Consider the following 25,347-nt stretch of genomic DNA (forward strand, 5'->3'; position numbering starts at 1 on the left):
AGCAAGTTTTAGAAAAGTGAAGTAGTCATTTGCAATAAATTAAAAAACAGTACTAAAGTTACGTAATTGGACAAATCACATACACTAAAATGACACTGAACTCAGAGGGGTTAATATAAGAAAAACTTATATCTTTTTGAGTTTACACTAAAGAAATTTCTAAATTGACATCAGCATATATAATATCTGTAAACTTGCTTAAAAGGAAGATGCATCTGTGAACGCCGACGATGGGTGTTGTTAGCACATTCACTATATATACTCTATGTACTTTTTGTTTTTTCCCTCTACTGGTGTATGAAAATCAAATCCCTCGCCTATGTCATAACGTATTTGTCAAGTCAATTTTCGAGAAACTTAAAAGGTGTATCCTCTAAACAACTTTAGAAATTTCAATATACTATTAAATAAAAAGGTTTTTACTTAATAATTTAAAATTTATATTATTATTTCTCTTCTTCTTAATATTTGAACATTTTAATATGATATATTTCTTATTTTATTCCGAAAAGAAATATCTTGTTTGAGGGTAGACTTGAAAGTTGACTTGCTATTTTCCCCAACTTAATAAGAAACAAATAATTTTCAAAATCCCATGCATAAAAAATAATCAGTATTGAGTTCCGTTACTCTATACACCGGCCACCGTCAAATGGCCACCGTCACCCACCGCCCACTACTCATTTTCATCACACTAACACTCTCCGTCCAATCCCTAAACCTCAACACCGGCGACCACCATGCCCTCTTAACCATCCTCAACAATTTATCCGTCTCCGGCCACCACAACCACCTCTGCGACACCACCGGAATATTATGTCAACCCGGGCCCCACACCCTTAGAGTCACCGGAATCATCTTCAAAAGTCAACGCCTAAGTGGCTTCCTCACGCCGGAGATTGGTCAGTTATCGGAGCTCAAACAACTATCTTTATCCAATAATAATATAAGTAATATTATCCCACCTGAGATTTCCACTTGCCGGAAACTTGAAGTCATTAACCTCCGTAATAATAACTTTTCCGGCGAAGTTCCGGCCGAAATATCCTCTATCCTAAGTCTCAGGATCCTCGATCTTTCGTCCAATCAATTCTCCGGCGACTTGGGTTTCTTGAAGTATCTCCCGAACCTTGAACAACTCTCACTTGAGAATAATATGTTCACCGGCAAAGTTCCGGTTTCGTTACGTTCGTTTCGAAACCTCCGGCTGGTCAACGTCTCCGGCAATAGTTTATTAGAAGACGAGTTACATGTGTTAAACCAGTTGGGATATAAATCATATAATAACATGATTGATATTCCAAAACGTTACATCTTCGCTGAATCAAGTCAATCAACAAATATTCAAGCTCCGGCAACGGCGCCGGTGGAAGCTCCAAGACATAATAATAATAATAATAATAATAATAATAATAATAATAATAATAATAATAATAATAATAGAAAGAAAATAATGGGTTGGGTTTTCGGGTTTTTTGCCGGTTCATTTGTTGGGATACCTTCCATAATAATATTGTCAGTGGTAATTAAGTTGGTGTTAGTTATGATTAACTATAAAGGGGACCAATCGGGTCCTTCGATTTTTAGCCAATCGATCAAGGCGGAGGAGCTCGTGTTTCTAGACGATGACGAGGCTGTTGCTGCGCTTCAAGTTATCGGGAGAGGCGGGTGTGGACAAGTGTACAAAACTGACATCCCGAACGGGAAGATTAAAACGATTGCGATCAAAAAGGTTATACAACCTCCAAAAGACGCGGGTGAGCTCACCACTGAAGACACGAAAATGCTTAACAAAAAAATGCGTCAAATCCGGTCAGAAATTCAGACTGTCGGCCAAATTCGTCATCGAAACCTCTTAGCCTTACTCGCCCATGTTTCGAGGCCTACGTGTCATTACCTTGTATACGAGTTCATGAAAAACGGAAGCTTACAAGACATTTTGCAACAAGTTAAAGCCGGCACGCGACAACTAGAGTGGCTAGCGAGACACAAGATCGCAATTGGGGTTGCGTCTGGGCTCGAGTATCTACACATGAGCCACACCCCACGTATAGTCCATCGAGACTTAAAGCCAGCTAACGTACTTCTAGATGATGACATGGAGGCTCGAATAGCGGATTTTGGGCTTGCTAAATCTATCCCAGAAGCTGATACACACATGACAAGTTCCAATGTTGCTGGCACTTTAGGGTACATTGCACCTGAATATCATCAAACGCTGAAATTTACTGATAAATGTGACATTTATAGTTTTGGGGTGTTACTGGGTGTATTGGTCATGGGAAAACTGCCATCAGATGAGTTTTTTCAACACACTGCCGAAGTGAATCTAGTGAAATGGATGAGAAAGGTTATGACATCAAATGATCCAAAAGAAGCGATAGATCCGAGTCTTACGGGAAATGGATACGAGAAACAGATGCTTCTTGTTCTTAAGATTGCTTGTTTTTGTACACTTGATGATCCGAAAGAGAGGCCTAACAGTAAAGATTGCAGATGCATGTTGGCTCAAATCGAGCATTGATATATAAGCAAGTTTGTAATATTATAAGTGTATGAATCGCTTTAAAGCCTTGTATTATTTATTTTGGTTTAATTCAAATAAAAAAGTTAGACGTGTAATTATATCGATTTTGACACTTTCTATCGTATTTATCTACCTATTAATTAGGTATCCGTAGTGGATCACACCTATTAATATGTGGGCATTTTTGAGATGTGAAGGACGCAAAGGTGGGGGCATACAAGTGGTGTTGGTCAGCAAGTTGAAGTGTTTGTTTATTTAAATAAATTAAGATATAGCTCGTGTAATACACAGGTGGTTAAAAAAAATACAATAAAAAGATTAAATTTAATAACATACGTAATAACATACTTTGCCGTTTCAAAGCATATTAATATATATTTATATGTCTAAAAAAATATGTTTAATACAACATATTTTTATCTTATGGATTCGTAACAGCATACCTCATGGAAGAATGATTTTATTTTAATAGTATAAATAGGTAGATTAAAATAAACAGCTTATTAGGTGTAAATTATAATTTTGAAAATTGTTGAGATGGAATCCTATATGGATAGCTTAATTAAAGGCTATATGAAAACCATGTATTGCTTTAATATAAAAGTTAGATTTTCTCACAATATCACACTACACGCTTCTCTTTTGGTTTTTTCTTTATTTTTTTCATGTAATACCATTTCATATCTTTATGGTTCGTGACTTTGCGACTTTTTTTCAATTTTTTCCAGTGAAATCTACGTAACAATGGTATGGCAAGACAGTTTCACAATGAAATCACGACGGTAACATGGTTACATATAGTTCCTAATAACTGAATCATGCAATCAATGGCCCTATAGTCTAGCGATCAACTTGGCGCGGAGAGGCAAGAGTGCATATCGCGGAGAGGCAAGAGTGCATATTTTGAAAACAAAAAAAGTTAAAGTTTATGAAATAGCTTTATTGAAATACCAAAACATAAAGCCCTTTTATGACGCGTCTGTCGTGTGTCAAGTAACGCTTCTATGTGAAAGCCAATTTAGAAACAAGATTCATGTTAAATAATTTTTTTTTTTTTTTTTTTTTTTGAACATTCAAGCTTTTCCTCATACTATTTACATTATACCGCAAATGCCAGGAATCGAACCCTGGACCTCTCACCAAAAGGCCAAAGCCTTTACCATCCCACCAAAGTGGTGATGGCCATGTTAAATAATTTAATGACTTTTCCAACATATAATCCCATTAATTAGATGTCCAAAAATTTAAAATTTGAAAAAAAAAAAAGAAAAAGAAAATATCTTCAATTGTTATAACTTTTGTTACACTGCAACTCGAAAGAAGCTGACATGCCACTATTACAGATATTATAAACCAAATACAATCCGTTAAAAAGAATAAAAGAACACCCACAGTTAAATCAGATTGAATGAAAATCCTAACTTTATAACGGTTAAATAGCTGTTAAAAAATACAACAATTTTATTAAATTTGATAGGTTAAAAAATAAAAAAAAAATTATAAATTTTAAAAGTTACTTTAGAATTACTAAATTTGATGGGTTAGGATTTTACACAATTTTATACTTTGGTTACTCAAAACGTTTCGATATTTAAAACCTAACCATTACAACTTTGTATGATTCTCTTTACGTACTTTACCAGTGCCACAACGTGTGGTTATTGCTACTTGAAACATATCTATTTGAATGATTTTCGTATAAGTTTCGTGGAGTTATAACATAAAAGTACCAATAATAATTTAAATATAATTGAGTATTCGAATTTTTTTATCACAACGTTTGGATTGATTTCAGCGGCATTAAGTTTTTTTTTATTTATAGTTTCATATCACAAAGTTTCAGATTCTGATCATTAATCTCGTTGGACACGTATTGGACGACTCGCTTAAATCATTAGTTCGTTTGTCGAATTTATTAATCATTGTGTGAATATCAGTTGAATGCTATTTGCTACATGTTTAATTGTTTACTTGACAACGTTTCGGAGAGGTCCAACATATCCCCTTGTAGAGGGTTCTCATTAGTATGATCATACGGTCGTCTTAGTAACCGGAGCCCGATTCGCTCGGCAAAGGTAAACCGACAATATAGTCATTGTAATCAATGCCCGATTCGCTTGGCAACGATTCATTGGCACACGAGTACAACTTGGTTTTGGTTTGTTAAGGTTTGATTGATTATTAACATATAGATTGGTTTGCGCATTTAACACTTATCGTTTATTATTTAATTATTATATAACTATTTGTTGTGTCAAAATTGGTGATCATCTCACTCAACATGTTTGTTGATAAAACTCAATTTTCTACACATATGCAGGTTGACTGAGTTGAAGGATGGACACTTAGAAAGACCTTAGGATTATAATGAAGACATACATGGATTTAGACTTGTTGTATTTATTTATTTGAAATGTTGGTTGTATTTGTAAACGTGTGTGTATATTTGAATTAAAATAATTAATTATATATTGTCATTTATAATTATGATAGTATCTTCGAGCTGTGAGCAATCGGATCACACCCCAGCATTTCCGCCTTGGGTTGGGGTGTGACAGGTAATCAGTCATTTTCATAAGCACATCACCAAAAAAAAGCATGCGTGCCCACTTCAAAGACGAAGTTTCTAAGGTTGTGTTTGTTTTTGATTAAAACATCTGCAGGAGGGGTGATGTCTGCAGGCGCGCAGACATCACCCATGAAGACTGTTTGTTTTTTTTTAAGATAAGATCTGAAATCAGCTTCTTTTATCTTAAAAAAGAAGCTAAAAATTATTGCTTCACACATCTTCACCCTACCTGCTCTCCTGCTGCCTCCTCTCCAACCATCCAAAAACAACAATAAGCATCCCATAAACTCCGGCCAGATATGATTCACCTCCGTCATCGCCTCCGGCAACTTCATCGTCGCAAAAATCCTCATCACCCCACCGGAAAACTCAGCACTAGCCTCCGGCACTTCAAACGCAATCTTCCCTTCAACAATTGACGAGTAGGAGCTAATATTATACGTCTTCACCGTCATCGATCCGTTGGAACCCTTGAACGCGATAAACGATTGAGCCCCCGCCATTCCGGTCCCGATGGGATTAATCGCCCATGCCACCCATCCATTTCGAATCCGGTGTACAACGGTGAGGAAAACGGGAGAAAGAGTAGGGTCGCCGGAAATACGCCGTTTGAGACGCCGGACACGTCGCCGTCACGGTTGGAGACGGAGGAGACGTCTTCTGGCGACGACGAAGACGTTTGTGGCGGTGGTGATTCGAATAGTAACAATGGAGTTTCTTCTACATCGTCTTCTGGAACTCCTTGTACTTCCCTTTCTTGGTGATATTAATGAATTAATAAATAATTTATTAATTAATGTGTTTGTATTTTCAGTTTATGCAGACAGTGTTAACTTATAAAAACAAACAGTCTTATTTTTTCAGCTTACAGAGCTTCAGACCACATCTTCAGCTGCAGACATAAAAACAGATGAAATCAGCTTACAGACAGTTTATGTTTGCAAAAACAAACAGCACCTAAATATCGCTATGAAGCCCACAATAGAACTAAACACATCATTTAACCGACTCAGATTCAAAGTTGAAAAAATCATTTCAAATCTTTACTTTATGTCTGACAATCACTTGTTCATACATTATAAACTTTACTTAAGTTTGTATAATACATAAATATCATCCCGAGTATCGTCACTTATTCACACACTATACACTTTTTTTAAGTTTGTACGATACATAGATATAATTCCCAGTATCGTTTTAATATTTCTGTAGAGCCGATAATTATACGCAAGTTTGTAATTTTTTAATGTATTAAATCAAAAATTAAATAAAATTTTATAAAGCATATTATTTTATTATATATATTAAAAGGCAAATTGTATAGTTTAAAACTTTACACTTTCGCCAAAAAGTTTAAAAGCCAAGTTAAAAACCGTTAAACTTTCAAGTCTAACCACGTAAGTTAGTTGTTTTTCAAAGTTTAGCCGTCAAAGTTTCACGCCTTTACGTTTTTGGTACAAGACTTTTAATATTTCAACTTTGGTCATAAAACATTCACATTTTTTACAAATAGCACAAAACTAACAAAATACATTTTTCAACACCATAACGAACCGTATCGATACCAACCAAGCTATCGTCGTGTCCCCACATCACGTCATTTGGATTCTTTCGGGTTTTTCAACAAGGTAACCGACGTAAGCATAAGCGTTCATTCACAAATCAAGTTTTAGCTGCCGTAATTTGCGGGATCTCTTCAAAAACTTGTCATGATAAGAAACAAGGGGTAATGGTTTGGCGTAAAACGTCTAGAGACCGCTTTTTAAGGGGCATTTATATATTTCCCAGGATTTGACGGCGGACTTTAAATGAGTATTTTTATATATTTTCTCTTCCTAAATTATGTAAATTACATATTTAAGCATACAAATTATGTAAATTACATATTTACTCAAAATACAAGTTTACACTAGTCATAAAATTCGACGGGCCCTTTTCTGGTCGTCATCATTGGTTGATTAGAAGTTTATACCGACCGACCGGTACGTTACCCTAAATCCCCAAAATCCAATCGATTACCAATCAAATCATCAACAGCATCATGTAAGTAATCATTTCTTCGCACAGTTTAGTTCTGTAAACGGACGAATTTTCGAATGATTTTAATCGATCGATTTTGTGTTTTTTAGGTCGGACGAAGAAATCGCGATTCAAGCAATAAAACACGCATTAAAGGCTCTTCGTAAGCGGCATTTGGTTGAGGAAGGAGCTCACAGACCGGCCTTTGTTGCTCTTTCTAAACCTATTGCCTCTCAGGTTATATATAATATTTATAGTTATTATTTATTTATTTATTTAAATCAGATGCTTATTGTATGTATATGTATGTGTTTAAGCTGTTATGAGATTTGTAAATCTGTTAGTTAGTTAGTTAGTAATATAAGTTATGCATGTTATTAGGAGTTATATAAATCAGAACTTTACTTTATGTATTCGTCTTCTTTTAATTGATGGTTCGGATCTCGGTTAAGTAAAAAACACACACACAATCAACTGCAGAGGTTAAACGAACACGAGACACACGAATTTTACGTGGTTCTGTGTAAGCTGACCTATGTCACGGGCTGCAACAAGGAATTTCTTCCTGCTTTAGGCTCTCAACTCGTGATGAGAGATTAGATTACTAGCAAAAGATGACATATAAATAGATACTAGTTAGGGTTTCTAGCTTAGAGAACAAGAAAACGTAAACTACCACAAACTCACACACGCACAAACACGATCAACTGCAGCAATTAAACGAACACGAGACACAAGGATTCTATGTGGTTCTGTCTAAGCTTTACTTCGGGCTGCAACTAGGAATTTCATGTTGCTTTATTCTCTCAACGCTCGTGATGAAAGGTTACAAGTACAGGATGACATATAAGCAAGGGCCCAAACCGAAGCCTAAACTACCACAAACCCAACAATTGATCCTGTTTGTTACACACTAATACTTTGTTGATGTTATTTTGATTCAAAGTCTGTACATTCTTAGTTTCTTATCCTTATTAATCATCTAATCTCTGTGTTTTCAAGAAAGTTTTAACTAATTTGAAGCATAGATGTGAAAGTTTTTCAAAGTGCATTGTGTTTTGCAATTTGCTAACATCAGCTCTTACAATAAAGCAGTATAACTGATTCAGTTTCCATATGCAACATTTAGGGTTCTGAATGGAAGGATAAAGCAGAAAATCTTGAATTAGAACTTCAACAATGTTATAAAGCTCAAGCTCGATTATCAGAGCAGCTTGTGGTGGAAGTTGCTGAATCTAGAGCTGCAAAATCTTTAGTTCAAGAAAAAGAAGCCCTAATTCCTAATCTTGAGCATGATCTTCAACAAGCAAGGTTCTATATTACAATTGAATGAGCTGCAAATAATTGTATTATCATGTTAATAAATGTGATTATGTTTATGTTTCAGAGATGAATGCTCTCGCTTGACAGCACTTTTAGAAGATAAAACTAAAGCTATTGAATTGCTTATTGGTGAAAATAAAGAGCTTAAATCTCAATATGAAGATATGAGAACTAGAGCTATTAATGCAGAGACTGAAAACAAGACATTGGTTGATCGATGGATGTTGCAGAAAATGCAGGATGCTGAACGCCTTAATGAGGTTTGGTTTACTATTATGTTTTTTATTTTACTTCTTTTAGTACTTGGATATAAAATGACACCTGTTTTATTGCATCTTTTCCAGTAAACTTCATCATCATAACCTACAGGTCTTATTTTAGGGTAAACTTCATGAAATAGAATTATAGAAACAAAGTTTGCATTTTTTTTTTCTCAATTTTTGACAATCAACTTTATGCAAAGGAGAACCCAACTCAACTTATACATAATTCAGATACTAATCTGCAGACTTTAGCAACCAACTTTGCGCAAAAAGTATTTAAAGATGAACTGTTTACAAGTTTGAAAAAATGAGTCTTTTAGAAATTTATTTATAAAGTATCATTATATGTCACATAAATTCATAGAATTCCATGCGGGATATTCATACACATAAACATGACAAAACAAGAAGCCACACTAGCAATTTTTGAAGATCAGCAAAAGGTGACCTGTTACTCGTTGAACAAGTCACTTTAGGTCGTAAACGAACCGAATGGTCAGTGAATCATTCGTTAACTGTTCGAAAGGAAGTTCGTTTATTTAATAAATGAACGAACATGAACAAAGTCTTGTGTTCAGTTAGTTAAACGAACAAACATGAACGCACGTCTCGTTCGTTCATTTATGTTGAACTTTTGTTCATTACTCTTGTTTATGTCCGTACGCTTAGTTTCATCCGTTGGTTAACGTGTGTGCAAGTTCATTCGTTTTCATTTGTTTATATATCCGGTTTAACTTTTTAGACCCGCTACAGTTAGTCTAGTTTTATTAATTTTTTAGGCCCAGCAGATTGACGTTCACATTTAATATTAATTGATGTTTGCTTGTTTATGTTCAGTTATGTCTGTTTATGTTTGTAAACCTTTCGTTAGTACTGCTAACAAACGAACATAAAGGAACTCGTACGTTTCTGTTCTTAATAAATGAACATGAACAAGAAAACCCTGTTCATTTAACTGTTATGCTTAATTCAAAGTCGTTACCAAATCAGGAATAAATGTAAAGTTCACTTTTTTTTTAAATTTATTTTTGGTTTTATTATTATTATTATTATTATTATTATTTTTAATGTACTTTGCTCTGCATTGCACATTCAAATACTTGATTAACATGTATTATTCACTTCAGATTTAATCTATTTATTTATCAGGCGAATGCTTTATACGAAGAAAGCGAGTGGTTTAGAACAACTCGCAAGACAACAAGTGGACGGTGTGGTCCACCAAAGTGAAGAAGGTGCAGAATATTATGTCGAACCCGTCATACCAAAGACCTGCAAACACCGGATCCCAGCCCACGATGGCGGTTGTGCATCTATAGTCTTTGAAAACAGTTCTGGTAAACTAGTCAGTGGCGGTCAAGACCACACTGTGAAAATGTGGGACTCAACCACGGGCCGGTTAACCCAAACCTACACCGGTTGTTTAGGCTCAGTTCTCGATCTTAGCATCACCCACGATAATAAATGCATAATCGCAGCAAGTAGTTCAAACAATCTATACGTGTGGGATGCGAATTCGGGCCGTGTGCGTCATACTATCACGGGCCATAAAGATAAAGTATGTGCAGTTGACGTGAGCCGATTTTCGGCCCGTCATGTTGTTAGTTCGGGTTACGACCGAACGATTAAAGTTTGGGATCTTAATAAAGGGTATTGTGTTAACACGATTATGTTTCCGAGTAATTGTAACGCGTTATCGTTTAGCCCCGATGGCCAAACTATTTTCTCGGGTCATGTTGACGGGCATTTACGGTTATGGGATATACAAACGGGGAAATTATTAAGTGAAGTTTGTGCGCATTCGCTTGCAGTTACGTCTATATGTTTATCTAGGAATGGTAATACAGTGTTGACGAGTGGACGTGATAATTTGCATAATTTGTTTGATACGCAGACGCTTGAAGTTTGTGGGACGTTAAGAGCGAGTGAGAATCGAGTTGCGTCTAATTGGAGTCGGTCGTGTATTAGTGCTGATAATGCTTATGTTGCTGCGGGATCGGTTGATGGTTCGGTCCACGTTTGGTCAATATCTAATGGTAAGATAGTTAGCACTCTTAAGGAACGCACGGGTTCGGTGCTATGCTGCTCTTGGAGTGGTCTTGGAAAACCTCTTGCCACGTCAGACAGGAATGGAGTCATATGTATGTGGACATGACATGCATGTTTCAATCTTGTGTCATATGCTAGCTTGTACATATTTGTGAATTTCTTTCATACATTGGTTATGCAAACAAGTGTAGATTGTTTTGTTTTTTTTATCCTAGTAATGACATTAAGGGTCTAAAGTTTAAACAAGCTCATATCTTTATTTGGTTTTGTTTATTATGTCCGGCCAAAACGTGGCTAATGATGATATACCCTCAAGTCTCAAGATCATATTTTATAAATATTGAAAGTTTAGACTGAAACAGCTTTGAAGAAGATGAGAAAATAAAGAATATGTAGCTAGGTTGAGTATAAACTTCATCTCGATGTTTTTAATTTAATACCTAAATATTATTAATTTTTTGTAAATTTTGTTTAGCCTAGTACATCTCATTCTATATCTTTAATACTTATATTTATTATTCTTTTCTTTGTTGAATACTTACAAACACCTATAGAGATGACGAATAGTGGATGTTTATATTTAAAGTATCAGTCTGATAAAACTTTATATCTTGATAGAGGTGAACTGGAGATGGAGATTACTCTATTAATTCTGGTAGACTGGTAGTGAAAGGTTTTAGCTTGTACACTATTTCACAGTTTTGATGATGAGTTTCAACCATGTACACTTTGTTTCATAACAATGATATCAAATGGCATTTGGCTGAAACGGTATCTTGGCGTGTTGAAGATGCTCCCTCTTTTGGAGGACGTTTAAGAGTTCGAGTTGAAGATGCTCCCTCTTTTGGAGTTTTAAGAGTTCGAGTCATGTAACAGACATTGGTGTAGTATTATTAATTAGAAGGGTTAGATTACTGTTAATTAAAAATACGGCAATGACACCACATGCCAAAGATTCTTTACTTTTTGTTTTTATTTTTTATACATAGTAAACACTATATATGCTAAATCTTTTTACTCTACTATTTTATCTGATTTTAAGTATTTTTGATATTGGTTATATCACTACTAAAAAACTAGGCATTTGCGACTGCCATTTCGGTCGCAAAACGGTCGCAATTGCTCAAGTTTCTAGTAATGTATGATTATAATTGCCAAGTGTATTAGTTGTTCTTAAAAAAAAGATATACCATTTTTATAAATATATTAGAGAGTAATATTAATTCATATGCATAGTATATTCTCTTTCTATTTTGTATATTGCGTCTTACATGTCTTACACGCATACTCATTTTTTCATTTTGTGCTTAGGAAACATGCGAGGCCCTTGTGCCCTGAATGTGCCATACGCCTTTGCCTACCTAGGTGACCATAGTTGTTGGGGATTTATTTGTAGACGAATTTTGAAATTTGTAGCAACGGAAACTTGTTTACTAGCCGATGCAAACCGAGCTTTTGATTGCCCACGAGTAGTCCAGATGGAGACCAACCAGATATAAATAATCCAACTATATGGGTTTAACCGAGCATACATGTGCTGGACTAAGTTGTGTAATTATGCAACTAGTTAAAATACTTCTTTTGTACGACGATCTGTTCTAGATGAATATTTTTTATATTACTCTATATATAAAAGAACAATCAGTTGCTACAGCAACAAGGGCATTTATGGAATTCACCGCACAAGTAAAAAGGCTATTGCATATGTAACTTTCTCTGGCGACTTTTATTACTCTGCTCGGCTCTTGCTCGCTACTATACGGTCTTTGATTCTCTGGTTTATTCGACAGAGGCAATCATCCACTACAACGGCAATGATCCTAAGAAACTTCTTCGTACGGCGATCGAATGTCTCACATAACAGAATGTTTTATCGGACATAAATTGAAAGCAAAATACCAACCCTTCCTTCCATTATGCTTTATATAATAGTACTAGCTTTTAGCCCCCTTATTACGGGGGTTATTTTACATTTGTCGTTTTTATTGTGAATATATTTTTTTTATATTGTAATTTTAATGAATGAAAGGAAGTTTGTATTGTACCTATTTTGATCCATTTATGTTTGATTATGTTCACTTTTGAATGAATCATTAACTTAATATTTTATATTTATTCATTTGTCTTCATTCAAGCGTGCTTATTTATATTTGTTTATGTTTGTTTGTTTTCGTTTATGTTTGTTCATTTATGTTCGTTTACCATAGTTCAATTATGTTCATTTGCGTTTGGTTTTGTTCATGAACTGTTCATAACTGCGACATAGGAGAAATCCAACAAAGAAGGGCGGTTAATGTAGGTGACGATGATGGTTGATGCATGAGAGGGAGGTAGACGACGGTTGGTTATAATCGGAAGTTGACCGGCGATGGAGAGGATAGACCGGCGACGAAGACTACGTAGAGGAGAGAAATGAACTTAGGGTTTGATAATGAAAGGATTTACAAATTATAAGTCTCTAAAAATTCTTTATTTACAACATAGTACCAATTTATTGACAATTTTTTACAACGGAATCGATGTTATTTTTTCCAATTACATCTAAGATCTTCAGGAGGATTTTCAATCTCACTTTCCTTAGTACCATTTCTAGCAAAACAATCACTGCCTCTCAGTATCAATTTATTGAAATTTTGACAGCTAAACAGGCATTATTTTTCCAACTCTTAAGTTTAATAAATCAACTTCTTTCCTTGATTTATCTTATGCAAAATAGATTATGTCAGATGTCTTAATATGACATAAAAATCAAATAAGGGTGTTTAATGGTCTAAGAAGGTCCTGTTAGATTCCTTTATTGGTCTACGCGGCCATGTTAGATTTCATGACCCAACACTCCGTATATGTGTTAGTCAATGATTAAAATGTACAAAATACAATTAATAATTCAATTTAATAATCAGTTTTTATATTGAAGTATAACTATATAAGCAAAGGTAAAAGCAAGCAATAATAAAATCAAGAATATAAGCAAGCATATAAACTTACTTTATAAAATAAACGAAAAAGACGCTTACCTTTACACGTGGAATTCCTTCTACTATCAAAGAGCGATCTTGAATCACTGTCGTTAATAAAGACATTTTAAAATTAAAAAAATAAGTAATAATAAAATCAGCATACGCAACAAAATGGTTTGTCTAAAGCGTATAATGAAACAGACAAAACACATCAGGTCAGGTTGGGTAGCAGCTATGAGAGAACGACATTAGAGTAAAAGATTGGTCAAGCGTGTGACTCTCTTATTAAGTTTCTCAAATCTCATACTGCAATAATAAAATGCTATATGCTATGTAAAAGATTCGATACACCTATGAAGTAACCACCATGTAACTTTTTTTTTTTTTTTATAAAACTTAACTGGACTTGAAGTCCTAACAATCTATCAAACATCTGTGCATGGTTGGTGTCAACACATGAGCCAATTGAATTAGCTACAAATTAGGTGTAATAATCAGCCAATATCAATTGTCAGCCTGCGTTGACAAAGAAACATAAAAGCAAAGTTTTAAGATTAAACAACACCACTCATTAAGTGACATACACATCTAAAATTTAAAGATTATACCTTTGTTTGCCTGCGATAAATAGCGGGCCCATTGACGAAGGTTCCCAACTGTAATTTACATTTGGACAAATACCCTCGGCCTCCCGATTATATATACACCCTGAAAACTGTGTCACTTTACATCAAAGATCAAGTAGCTTTCTTGGTTCAGTTATGATCTTATGGGTAAAAATTGGTTAAGATCAGTAGAGATAATTTCTATCAATATGCAAGTCAAAAGAGTCGTGCAGAGTTGACCCACAATCATATTATATTCTTTTGTCATCATATTAAATATGGTCATAAAAACTATTTCAAAAAATATCTTTTTGTAAAGAAATGATTTACTATATTGTAGGAATATAAATACACCTTATGCGTCTTTCAATCTATTTGTGCTTTTAGCCTATTTTCTCTATTTTATCCATTTGACCTGTTATCAACATACACGACTGATGTGCTAAAAGTAGTTTATTAATTTATTAACTAAATAAACGCTAACTAGACACTAAGTAATAATTGTAGACTCTTAACTTAACTAAAACTACTAACCAGCAAGTGAACCGGTCGACTCTAGTATAGCTAAGTAAGTCCGGATATCGAACCACGAGACTCTATTAATTACGTTTACTAGCTAAATTAGACTCAACTATAGACGCGACTTATTTATATTTATCTGTCTAAGGGGGGTTTTACTAATAAACTAATTTTAAACTAATTTAAACTAATTAAGAAAACTAAAAACGACTAAACTTAGAACTTGGGCTTAATTCAGATGATGATGAACAACCACCTAGGCTAGAATCCCGTAAATTTCAGTTATCAATTAACCCGGGATAATACTTAGTTATGGAACTGGGATCGTAAAATAGTCACCTAAGAGAAAACCCGAACAGGACCCCTGACCATTCTCAAGGGACACCTATGGGTTTCTAATAAGTTTTAACGCACACCAGTATTAAAAATCAAGTTTTCTTACGGTTACCTAATTAATTACAAAATAGTTCCTTTATACGAAATTGTCACACTCCAATCCAGGGCCTAGGAGTGTGACCATCAGTTGGTACCTGTTTTGTAAATATATTAGAGTAGCGGGTTTATTTTAACGGAAGTCTTTAAATATTAAAATATTGATTTACATTATCTAAACTACTCAGGAATTAAGCACCCGAGTTTCAGTTTTACAAAACTGTAATATTAGTAATACAAGGATTTGTAATATTCAAAAACGAGCCATCTCGAGCGATCTTCTATGACTCAAATCCTTGTATATCATCTATTATCATCTAGTTACCTGCAAGGGTGGGGAAAACACGTCAGCTATATGCTGGTGAAATGTTGACTCGATAAAACATTTATAACAGTCGTTAAATACAAACATAGTTTTCTGTTTCACAAACTCAGCAGGAACGCCTGTCCATTCCCGGGATTTGTACCACTGCTCTACACACACAATTCAAAGGTTTCCCGAGTATATAGCTCCTGTTCGGAGACAACTTTCCCCTAGGCTATATAACCTTGTTGGAGAACTGGTTATGACTGACTTGGTTTTGTATGCCAATTATCAGTTATGTTTGGATCCAGACACATGTGTATTCGGTCTGAGTTGCTTTTTATTATCTATTTTGTATTATAACGATTTTAGAGATTATATCTCATGCAAACATTTATCAGACTCTTTGTAATAAACAACCAGTCTATTACAAGAGTAAAATCAGTTCAGACAGTAAAATGTTAACGTGTTCACCTTATATTATCAGTAGGAAATATCAACCTCCTTGGCTTCAGTATGCTATTAACCTATATTCATAATAGGTATGCATAAGTACCTAGTTGGTATTATTCAACAGATTTTAAGTCTGTTTCAGTTTCAGCAGACTCGAGGTCTGATCAGCAGACTTGAAGTCTGATTCAGTTCAGCAGACTCGAGGTCTGATCAGCAGACTCTTAAGTCTGACCTAACCTTAGTATAGTTATAGTCGTTTTATGAAAATACTTTGAATTTACATATGACATTTGGAATAGCACGCTTTGGCCTAATAAAGGATATCACGTTGGCAAACTTCTCCAGGTAAGCAAACGGGTCCCGCGGTTGATTGGGATTTATACGAATTGCTTTCCTTAGGCAAGAAGAGTCTACTAATGATACCCCCCTTCCAGTTACTACATGCTCGTCAAAATAATAGTTTTGATAACATTACTTCACGTGGAAGCAACGTCTTTGCTTTATAAAACATTACTTGAAAAATAATTACAGTTTAACGACTATACCCTTAACTAAGCTATATCTTATGTATTTAAAGTAACTAGTAAAGTAACTTAACCTTAATCCTACCTTAATCGGCTCGACGGAACTTAAGAACTAAAGAAATCAGCAGCACTTCGACTTGCACTTCGTTTTCAAGATTAACAGCTTGTTCGGCAGCGTAACAACACCCGATTCTTTGCTAGAACAGCCTCGGAACCACCAGAACTCTCTTGGCACGACTCCCTAGGTTATGTGTGTGAGAAAAGTGTGAAAATGGGATGAAAATGACTGAGCTCGTGGCTGCCCTATTTATACCCGTTTTTGTGCATCTTCGCGATACGCGAAGATGTTTACCTGAGCATCTTCGCGATACACGAAGTTGCTTAAGTCGGCGCTGCAATTCTGCATGTCAACCCCAGACTGCCACGTGTCACCACGTCACTGGATAACGTTGAAATGTGTGCCAGCATCTTCGCGATAAGCGAAGATGTTCCTTCTTTGCATTTTCGCGATACGCGAAGGTGCTGAATTTCATTTTCAGTCCGTCTAATTCTGGATTTGACATTTTTAGCCCTTTAACTTCTAATCTTGACATTTTTGGCCCAAAACTAGATTGGGGTGTTTTCACGGTGTTACAGAAATCCTACCTTACAGCGCGGAAATCAAAGGCAGTCTAATATATTCAATTGACTTGATAGACAAAGTTAACCAATCAAACCTAGACGAACTCCTTACGAAGAACTAAATATAGTAATCATGATCAACAAAGACCTACCAATAACCTAGCACCTTACATCTATTTAGGTTAGCAGCACACTTAGGTTTATTTAATTAATAATTATTATTCCTATGATCTTAGTGCATATCAATCATAAAATAATAAAAAACACAAAGTAATTGACCTAATAGCAACCTATCATAATGACAGACAATAATCAAGACAACTATGGAGTAATAATAATAATTAATCAAACAATCCTAAATATCCATATGCATCAATTTAATATAAGTAAACCTTTTACTAGTTCATAAAACCATAACGATAAATAAATCCTAAGTCAAAATCAAACATCAAAATAGGTTCATCATAAGCCTAGGCAGTCTATAATGTTTAGCTTAACATCTTAAAGTAAAACAAAACAATAATAAACGAAACGGCGAAAATAAATAAGAACGGAAGAATAAAGGTGATAAAACCCGTAGTCTTCGTCCTTGATCGATAAGCACGCCACCGTATGATTCCGAGCCTTCAAAACCTCCAAAAGATCACTTCTAGAGCTCCCAAATTCGTCCTGGACGACTGGGGTATTCAGGTTATGTTTAAGGTTGAGTTTAGGGGGCTTTAAATAGGAAAATACAGGCCCAAAACCCAAAATACGTCAAAAGAAGCTTCTGGAACACCCCGGCCGCACCGCGCGGCGGGCTTGGGACCCCTGGTCGCGCGGCGCTCCGGTAGGGGGGAGGGGGTGGCCGGCCTAGCCGGTCCGGTTTGATCCTGGTCCAGTCCGGTTCGTTTCCTGATGCTCTGGTTCACCGGTTTAGTTCATTTTTGATCGTTTTTTCGCCCTCTTTAACCACGAACAAGTCCCGAGACCTACATTATTCAATTATGTTAGTAGTATACAAATCCTAATAAAAACCGAACATAAATTAATAAAATATTAAATAAAATATACGAAAGATTTATATATATTTAGCATTATATCAATGACCCACCCAAAATTTGTTAGACCAACTTTATCAATGACCTTCCATGAGGTCATGAAACTGTTTAGAAAATAAAAAAAATAGATTAACTCAAATTTTTTCAACAACCCAGCCGTAACCATGGCCTAAGTCACGACCCAAACTTTAATTAAATATTAATTTTTTCTTCTTTTCTTTTAAACACTTTCTTTTCTATATAATTTGCTTTTCTTTAATAATTTATATTATTTAACTTAATTTAAAATTTTAAAAACACAGTCTTGTTTAGTTTAATTTTATGAGCATTTCGATATAAATTTTATTAAAAACGGAGCACTTTTAAAAACATGTATTTTTTATAATATTATTATATGTAAAATTAGTTTTGTTACTTGTAAAAATTCAAGTTTGTTACGTGTAAAATTAGTTTTTTTAATCAAATATGTTTAATGAACGTAATTTTTTTAAAAATTTTTTATATTTAAAATAATACAATTTAAAAAATAAACATTTTTTTAATTTTAATAAATTTTATAGAATAAATTAAAACCGAAATAAGATATATGTGTTAAAATAATTGGGTTGGGTTGGGTTGTAAATAAAAGTGAAAAATTAGGTTAGGTTGGGTTGTATGTAGAAGAGAGAGAAATTAGTTTTTTTTATTAAAATGTTAGGGTTGGGTTGGGTTGGGTTGGGTTGTTGATAAAACCTGTCTTATAAACGCATCTTAGTTTAGTTTTTTTTTTTTTTCTAATTATATGTGATCTTAACCTTCATAAACAAAAAGAAATAACATTGTGACTTTTGAGGTCAAACTCTGTAACCTACAAAATTCAAATTACTTTTGTTACAAACAATCTTATTGAGCAAACCTTAATTATGAAGGTCATCAATTTTGTTTCTCTTTTTTGATTTCTGTTTAATGTTATTATAGAATTTATATTGTTTTACTTCGTGCTCGCCTGGTTTTTATCTATAAAATATAAATCACAAAACCCCTAAACACTACCTCAAGATGTTAATTTATATATATTTTCTTATAAATAATAATATTGTGCAAATTCTCAAATTAGAATTGTCTAGTTCAAAATGTACTCTCCACATGTGAATTGTCAGGTTATAATTTTTGACGGTTGAATTTAAAGGTTATACATGATATAGGAATTATTAGTATAGAAAAGCCCAACATTCAACACCAACGGTTCACTATCATGCTTACTCTAAAAACACACCCTAACACCTCAACTATTTATCAACAATCTTACAAAATACTCTTAACACAAAAGCTTATCCTACATAAATACAGATTGCTCCATGAACACTCATATCAACACATCATTAGAACCAATAATGTTAAAATCTATTAGCTATAGCATCAATCTCTAACCTACGCGCTAGGAAATTGGTTAGCCCTATATGATTCTGAATTCCAATTAGCAAGCATCAGATCTAAATCACAATGGTCACCAAGTAACAGATATAACACTTAATCAACCCTCATCATCTTAAGATGCCACTTAATTGTATTGAACCTCAACAGTTCACCAATCAAAAACAGTAAATAATGCTATTAAATCAAATCATAATCTTATTTCGCCCAAATTGAACCAACAATCCAAACAATCGTTGATAAAACATTCATAATGGCATACATGTGCTCTTCTGATTGTCCAAATTCACAACACCTTGAACATAAATATTGTATCTTAAACTACACAGTTCTGATGTATATAAAGATCACAGATTTGAAAAGGCATTCTTAACATACCTTAATCGACTTGATCAAGGCGTCGTGTGTAGCTCCATTCCTTTAATGACCAGTAGGAGGGCACAGAAAGCACCGAGACATCGTCGAGATCGAAATGAAAGGATATTTATTTCATACATATAAAAACCACAAATATGATAAATACTAAAAAACTGGGGGCTTATCTTAGGATCTAAAAAAGCCGTTCAGAGAGATAACTGCTGGTGACGAGGATAACCCGCATGGTTGAAGAAAAGCATGGAGGTGAAGCGGAAAGAAATAAAAGGTTAGAGAAAGAGGGAAGAAGCTACGACGTTTTGGTGGGGAGAGAATGGCTAGGGTTTCTCAAATTAATTAAGGATTCTATGGTATTTTGAGATGTTATGACCCGTGTAAAGCTTAAACGGGTTTAAACCGGGTTAAATTAATGAGAGCTCACTATTCAAGAATGAAGCAATCTGGTGGCTTCATAAGGGGTGGGGAGCGACCAGAATGCGACACTTAGGATTTTTGAGTTTTCATTTATCATTTATATATATTATAGATATATATTCAATAAACATATTCGATAATAAAAATACTCAATTAATAACAAAAAAGTCTCCTTATACAAATATCTCTCTGAGTTTATTCTAGTGTCCATCATTAATTTATCAATGAACAATTGTTGATCATCCTTAATTATTCCAGATTTCTTGATGCATGCATGCATGGAGTAGATCTAGAGTTCAATATTGCGTGTTTCAGGCGATTTTAGTGGGAAAGTGCCCTCGGCGTTCATCCCACAAATTCCTTCGGGAGTTCCCAAGCGTGCCATACGAATGTATCCCTTCTCTCCCCATCCTTCTCCCCATGAGTTCTTAACAATCCAATACTTGGTTCCGTCAGGATCTTGATCGTATCCCACTAACAACATAGCATGTGTTAAAGTATATCCACATGGCCCATTGTATATTCCCTACACATGACCATGAATGATTAATAAACGAGAGATCATAGAAAGCGTGACGAAATTTCTTTGATTTAGGGCTGTTTTAATTGTTACCTCTTTGTAGAACATGAAATTATCACTGCCAGGATCCATCATAAAAGCACACGGTTGACCAGCAACTGTTTTCATTAGGTCTTGCTCATCATCTCTCACTGTATACTCACGTCCATCAAGAGTTACCGCGTGACGGCCAAACTGGATTTAAAAAAAATAATAATAAATATCGAACGTTTATTTATATGTATAACAAGCTATAAGCATTGTTAGATTTATATATAAGTTTGTTTGTACCTTGGCTCTATCGCAGAATTCCTTTTTGCCTGTGTAAGGGTAGAACTCTTCGGTGGCTAAACCTCCATTCTCTACGACCCAGTCACATACACCGCATGTCAACCCTCCGCTGCAAGCTTGGGTTCTCATACTCGAATCACAGTCTAGAATTTGTTGCTCTGACAAGGCTATGAGTTGCCCGGTTCTTATGGCGTTTAATCCTTCAATTGCACCCACCGAAGCAAATGCAAAACAACTTGCTGCAAAACTCAACACCAAAGTCTTTATAAACGTTGTGTGCTAAACCATAACGCTATTGTTTTAGATGTAGATAACTATTTGTGTTACAAGATCATATCAATTCACGTATAATCTAAAGTTACTATTTTAATATATATTGTAGGTCTAGTATGCATTTCAAACTGTACTTTTAGTGATCAAGTTGTCGAACCACCTAGATTCATATGAGACAAAAATTTCTTAGTTAAATCTTCTAAATTAATCGATCTCAATTGCAAAGATAAATTATAACCTCAAACGACTAATGAGTAAGTAAATATGTTACCGCATTGCCCTTGACTCTTGACAGGGGTGACGGCGTTATGTTCCCTCCAATCTATTCTCGGTGGGAGACTATTAAAATCAACACCACCATATGTAGTGGTCAAGTTGTTGGTGTTGTAGTTATTACGAATTCCGAGAAGCGCCTTGATGTGGTTAGACTTCGTGTCGGCATATGTGCTCCTCCACTCATGGGCAGTCATGGTAGCAAAGTGGTTTATCCCCAATTTATATGGCAGGTTCTGTTTGTTTATTCTGTGAATATTGTACACGTTGTACTTGAATACATTAAACCGCTCGGTGCTTTTCTCAGTCACTTTGTGGTGGTGTCTCCACCTCTCGTACATGCCTTGTAAGCCCTCCTCTGATTCGAGTTCTTTCTCATGGTAATCAAAGCTATCCACAACTCCTAGAACCAAAACCAAAGAAAGTAAAAGTATAATAGACTTACTGATTTCCATTTCTCTTGGCTTATATATTAAAATGAACGTATTATAAATTATGGAGTGTAAATAATGAAAGAGATATATAACTGGTGACACTCAATCAACTATGTAGATTGAGGTCGTGAAGGCACATTGATTATGATCCTAGCTACACATTTATATAGTGTTTCTTATTACTTTTTTTAGGGTTTGAATGAGGAATTTGAGATCGAGTCAAGTGTATGCATGGATGGTTATTGTGATGTGAATATAATTGTGGCCATGCATATATTATGGACATGTATTGAATGTCGTGTACACTCTTTTATTATTTGCAAAATGTATATGTATTTTTCAACATGACGCCCTTGCTTTTCTCTCTAAATTATAAATATAGCATGAACTTCCGGTACTAATTTAATCACCTATTTACCCATAGGTATGTCATACTTGAACAAAAGTTAGCTAATCAACCAAAATGCAAAGGCAGGTGATACAAGAACAAGACTAGCTAACACGTTACTATAAAACCAGGTTCTATTACAATACTAGAAAAAAAGAGTATCGATCACCAACTCATGCTATTCTTGTTTGACGGATCATTAGTTCATGACGGATCACCAAGGGTAACCACCTTTACCAATGATATTTTCCGCCTGTGAAGGCCATTCATTTTGTAGCGTTAAGCAGTCGAATTTTGTAACCATCTCAAAATTTACAATCGTATTTTGATCGACTTAAAAAGTCAAAAAGATAAACACCTAAGTTATTTAAATATTCCACCAAGACTGGCCAACCGTACAAGGGATAAAAATTCATCATGATGCCATAGTTATTTAATTATCACCAATTTTTTTATCTCCCCTTTTAATAACAAGTTCGTTGCCACGACATTCGACATATATGTTGTAACAATTTATTTGCCCAATGTGATTGGAGTAAATATAAAAATTCGTTAATGAGTGAAGCATTGTTTAAGTGATACATTTTTAAGTGAGAATAAAGAAATGTCTTAGGTTTTTGAAAAATTAATTAGATGAGAGTGAATGCAAAGTAGTAACTTGAGAAAGATGAAAGATTTGTGAATGGAATACATAAACGCTGATGGTTGGATTAATATATACGAAAAGATTCTTTGTGTTCTTTTGCAGAATCAAAGTTATCACTCTCGTGACTTAATGTATGAAAATAGTGAGTATAGTGTTCAAAAGATGTCACATACCATTAACTTACACTGCGTGACTTTCAAATCATTTTGCATTTTCAAAGGATTACATCAGTGAGTTTGCATAATTGAAAATATTGTGTTCAATCAAGCTATTTTAGATGGTCGGTTTCATCTTACACTTCCAAATGATAGAATACTGTTTAAGGAAATAAACTTGGATCCAGCCATCTGAGATGACTGATCCAATCACCACAGATATACACATCGCTGCTTACATGGAGTGTCATTAGGACAGATAACTCAAACCAACTATCTCATATGGCTGAATACCTAAAATCCATTTGATTCATTCTCAGAAACCTAAAGCCACTTTTTTATTAATAAACCTACTATTTAAAAAAATCGCCAAAGAACAAGCCGGCCCTAGGGTGGGGCTAGGTGGTCGATGGCCCAGGCCCGACACCCTGCTAGGCCCGAATTTTTTTTAATTATATGTATTTTTATGAAAAATGATATATATATATATATATATATATATATATATATATATATATATATATATATATAGGGTAAGGTTAAAATGAAAACCCATTTGAGTTATGAAAACCCGCGAAAACCCTATGTAACATCGTTTTTTTTTTGTTACATGTAATATGCGTTGTAACATTTAATACAAAACATCAAAACATAAAAAAAAATTTTGCTATTTTTTTACTAATTTTTATATATGTTTTCAGGAGAGAGAAAAAATTATATTTATATTTACATTTTTTATTCACTTTAATTGTGAACCACAAGATTTAAACATTAATTAAAAACATGTGGTTGAGAATATGTTTCTAGAATTTTCACAACTCAAGTGGGTTTTTATTTTATACTTAGCCTATATATATATATATATATATATATATATATATATATATATATATATATATATATATATATATATATGAGTATCATTACAGAGCTCTAAAATTACTTAAAAACTTGAAGGAACTTTTAATAACTAACGTTTTTTATAAAAATTTTTGTATGTTAATATTATTTGAGTATAGTTTTATCACTTTTTATATCTATATATACGATTACAATTATGAAAATTAGTTTTTACACATATCTAAATTTTTATTTACATATATGTAAATTTGTTATTACATAAATTTTACACATATGTAAACATGTGATTTATATATGTAATAAAATATTTTTATATAAAATATGATAAAACAAGTCTCAAACTATATGAAAAAAATTTTAAAAAAAGTTTGGTTGTTATGAGTTCCTAGAAGTTTTTAACTTTTTTGGAGTTCTGAAATGATACTAACATATATATATATAATGTTTAAACTCAATAACATACTCTCTCCGTCCCATTTTAAATGTCCATTTTTTCATTTTTGGTTGTTCCAATTTAAATGTCATTTCAATACATATAAATTCAATTTTCAGTTTTGTCATTACTCTTACATACTCACTAAGTTATTGGCATTTTAAAGCTCATTATTGTCATTAACTTGGAGGAAATTATTGTCATTTTAAAGCTCATAAAATAAAATGATAAGGTATTTCTTAATTTGTGTGTTTTGAGTCCCATGACATATAATAAGGGATGAAGGGAGTAATAACTAGCTTGGTCTAGTGTCAAAAGGGTATGACTCTCAACCAAGTGGTTGTGGGTTCTAATCCTATTTGAGATTTTAAGCCTATTTTTATACAAAAGTTTTTTACACAACCAAAATCATAACCAAGGAAGTCCATTTAAAAATTAGATTGTTTAAACCCAACAAAATACTCTTTTTACTTAAGACAAAAAAAATTGTCGCATTCAGCCCAATTTTTTTTTTGTTCTCAGAGCTAGCCCTGGCAAAAAGCACAGTCTTTCTATACCCAATTTGAACCATCATCTATATATCTTAGAGCATTCTCATCCCGTTCCCTATCCATATATCCATAT

General features: G+C 34.1%; 1 protein-coding gene and 2 pseudogenes across 2 annotated transcripts; 2 read left to right on the top strand and 1 right to left on the bottom strand.

The window, feature by feature from the left end:
- The first annotated feature begins 652 nt into the window (after positions 1–652).
- LOC143582588 (leucine-rich repeat receptor-like serine/threonine/tyrosine-protein kinase SOBIR1 pseudogene) lies at positions 653–2,540 on the top strand (annotated as a pseudogene).
- A 4,665-nt stretch (positions 2,541–7,205) lies between these two features.
- On the top strand, positions 7,206–10,879 carry LOC143582599 (autophagy-related protein 16-like; annotated as a pseudogene). The gene is made up of 4 exons (XR_013143999.1): positions 7,206–7,352; positions 8,245–8,426; positions 8,503–8,698; positions 9,851–10,879. The product of XR_013143999.1 is annotated as an autophagy-related protein 16-like (transcript).
- Positions 10,880–20,699: 9,820 nt separating this feature from the next.
- LOC143582589 (cysteine protease Amb a 11.0101-like) lies at positions 20,700–22,261 on the bottom strand. Its single transcript, XM_077065113.1, has 4 exons — positions 21,805–22,261; positions 21,261–21,499; positions 21,024–21,164; positions 20,700–20,936 (listed from the first exon to the last, which is right to left on the bottom strand). Exons 1-4 carry the CDS (start codon positions 22,259–22,261, stop codon positions 20,700–20,702), a joined length of 1,074 nt encoding a protein of 357 aa, XP_076921228.1.
- Positions 22,262–25,347: the final 3,086 nt, after the last annotated feature.

The sequence above is a fragment of the Bidens hawaiensis genome, unplaced genomic scaffold (assembly GCF_021521415.1).
Source record: "Bidens hawaiensis isolate Kalapana, Puna unplaced genomic scaffold, B.hawaiensis_p1.1 tig00031794_1, whole genome shotgun sequence".
Classification (NCBI taxonomy): Eukaryota; Viridiplantae; Streptophyta; class Magnoliopsida; order Asterales; family Asteraceae; genus Bidens; species Bidens hawaiensis.

Coding starts and splice junctions, on each gene's coding strand:
- LOC143582589 (XM_077065113.1), bottom strand. CDS start 22,261: ATGGAAATCAGTAAGTCTATTATACTTTTACTTTCTTTGGTTTTGGTT. Junction 21,500..21,804: donor CAAGAGTCAAGGGCAATGCG/GTAACATATTTA, acceptor TGAGTTTTGCAG/CAAGTTGTTTTGCATTTGCT. Junction 21,165..21,260: donor AATTCTGCGATAGAGCCAAG/GTACAAACAAAC, acceptor TTTTAAATCCAG/TTTGGCCGTCACGCGGTAAC.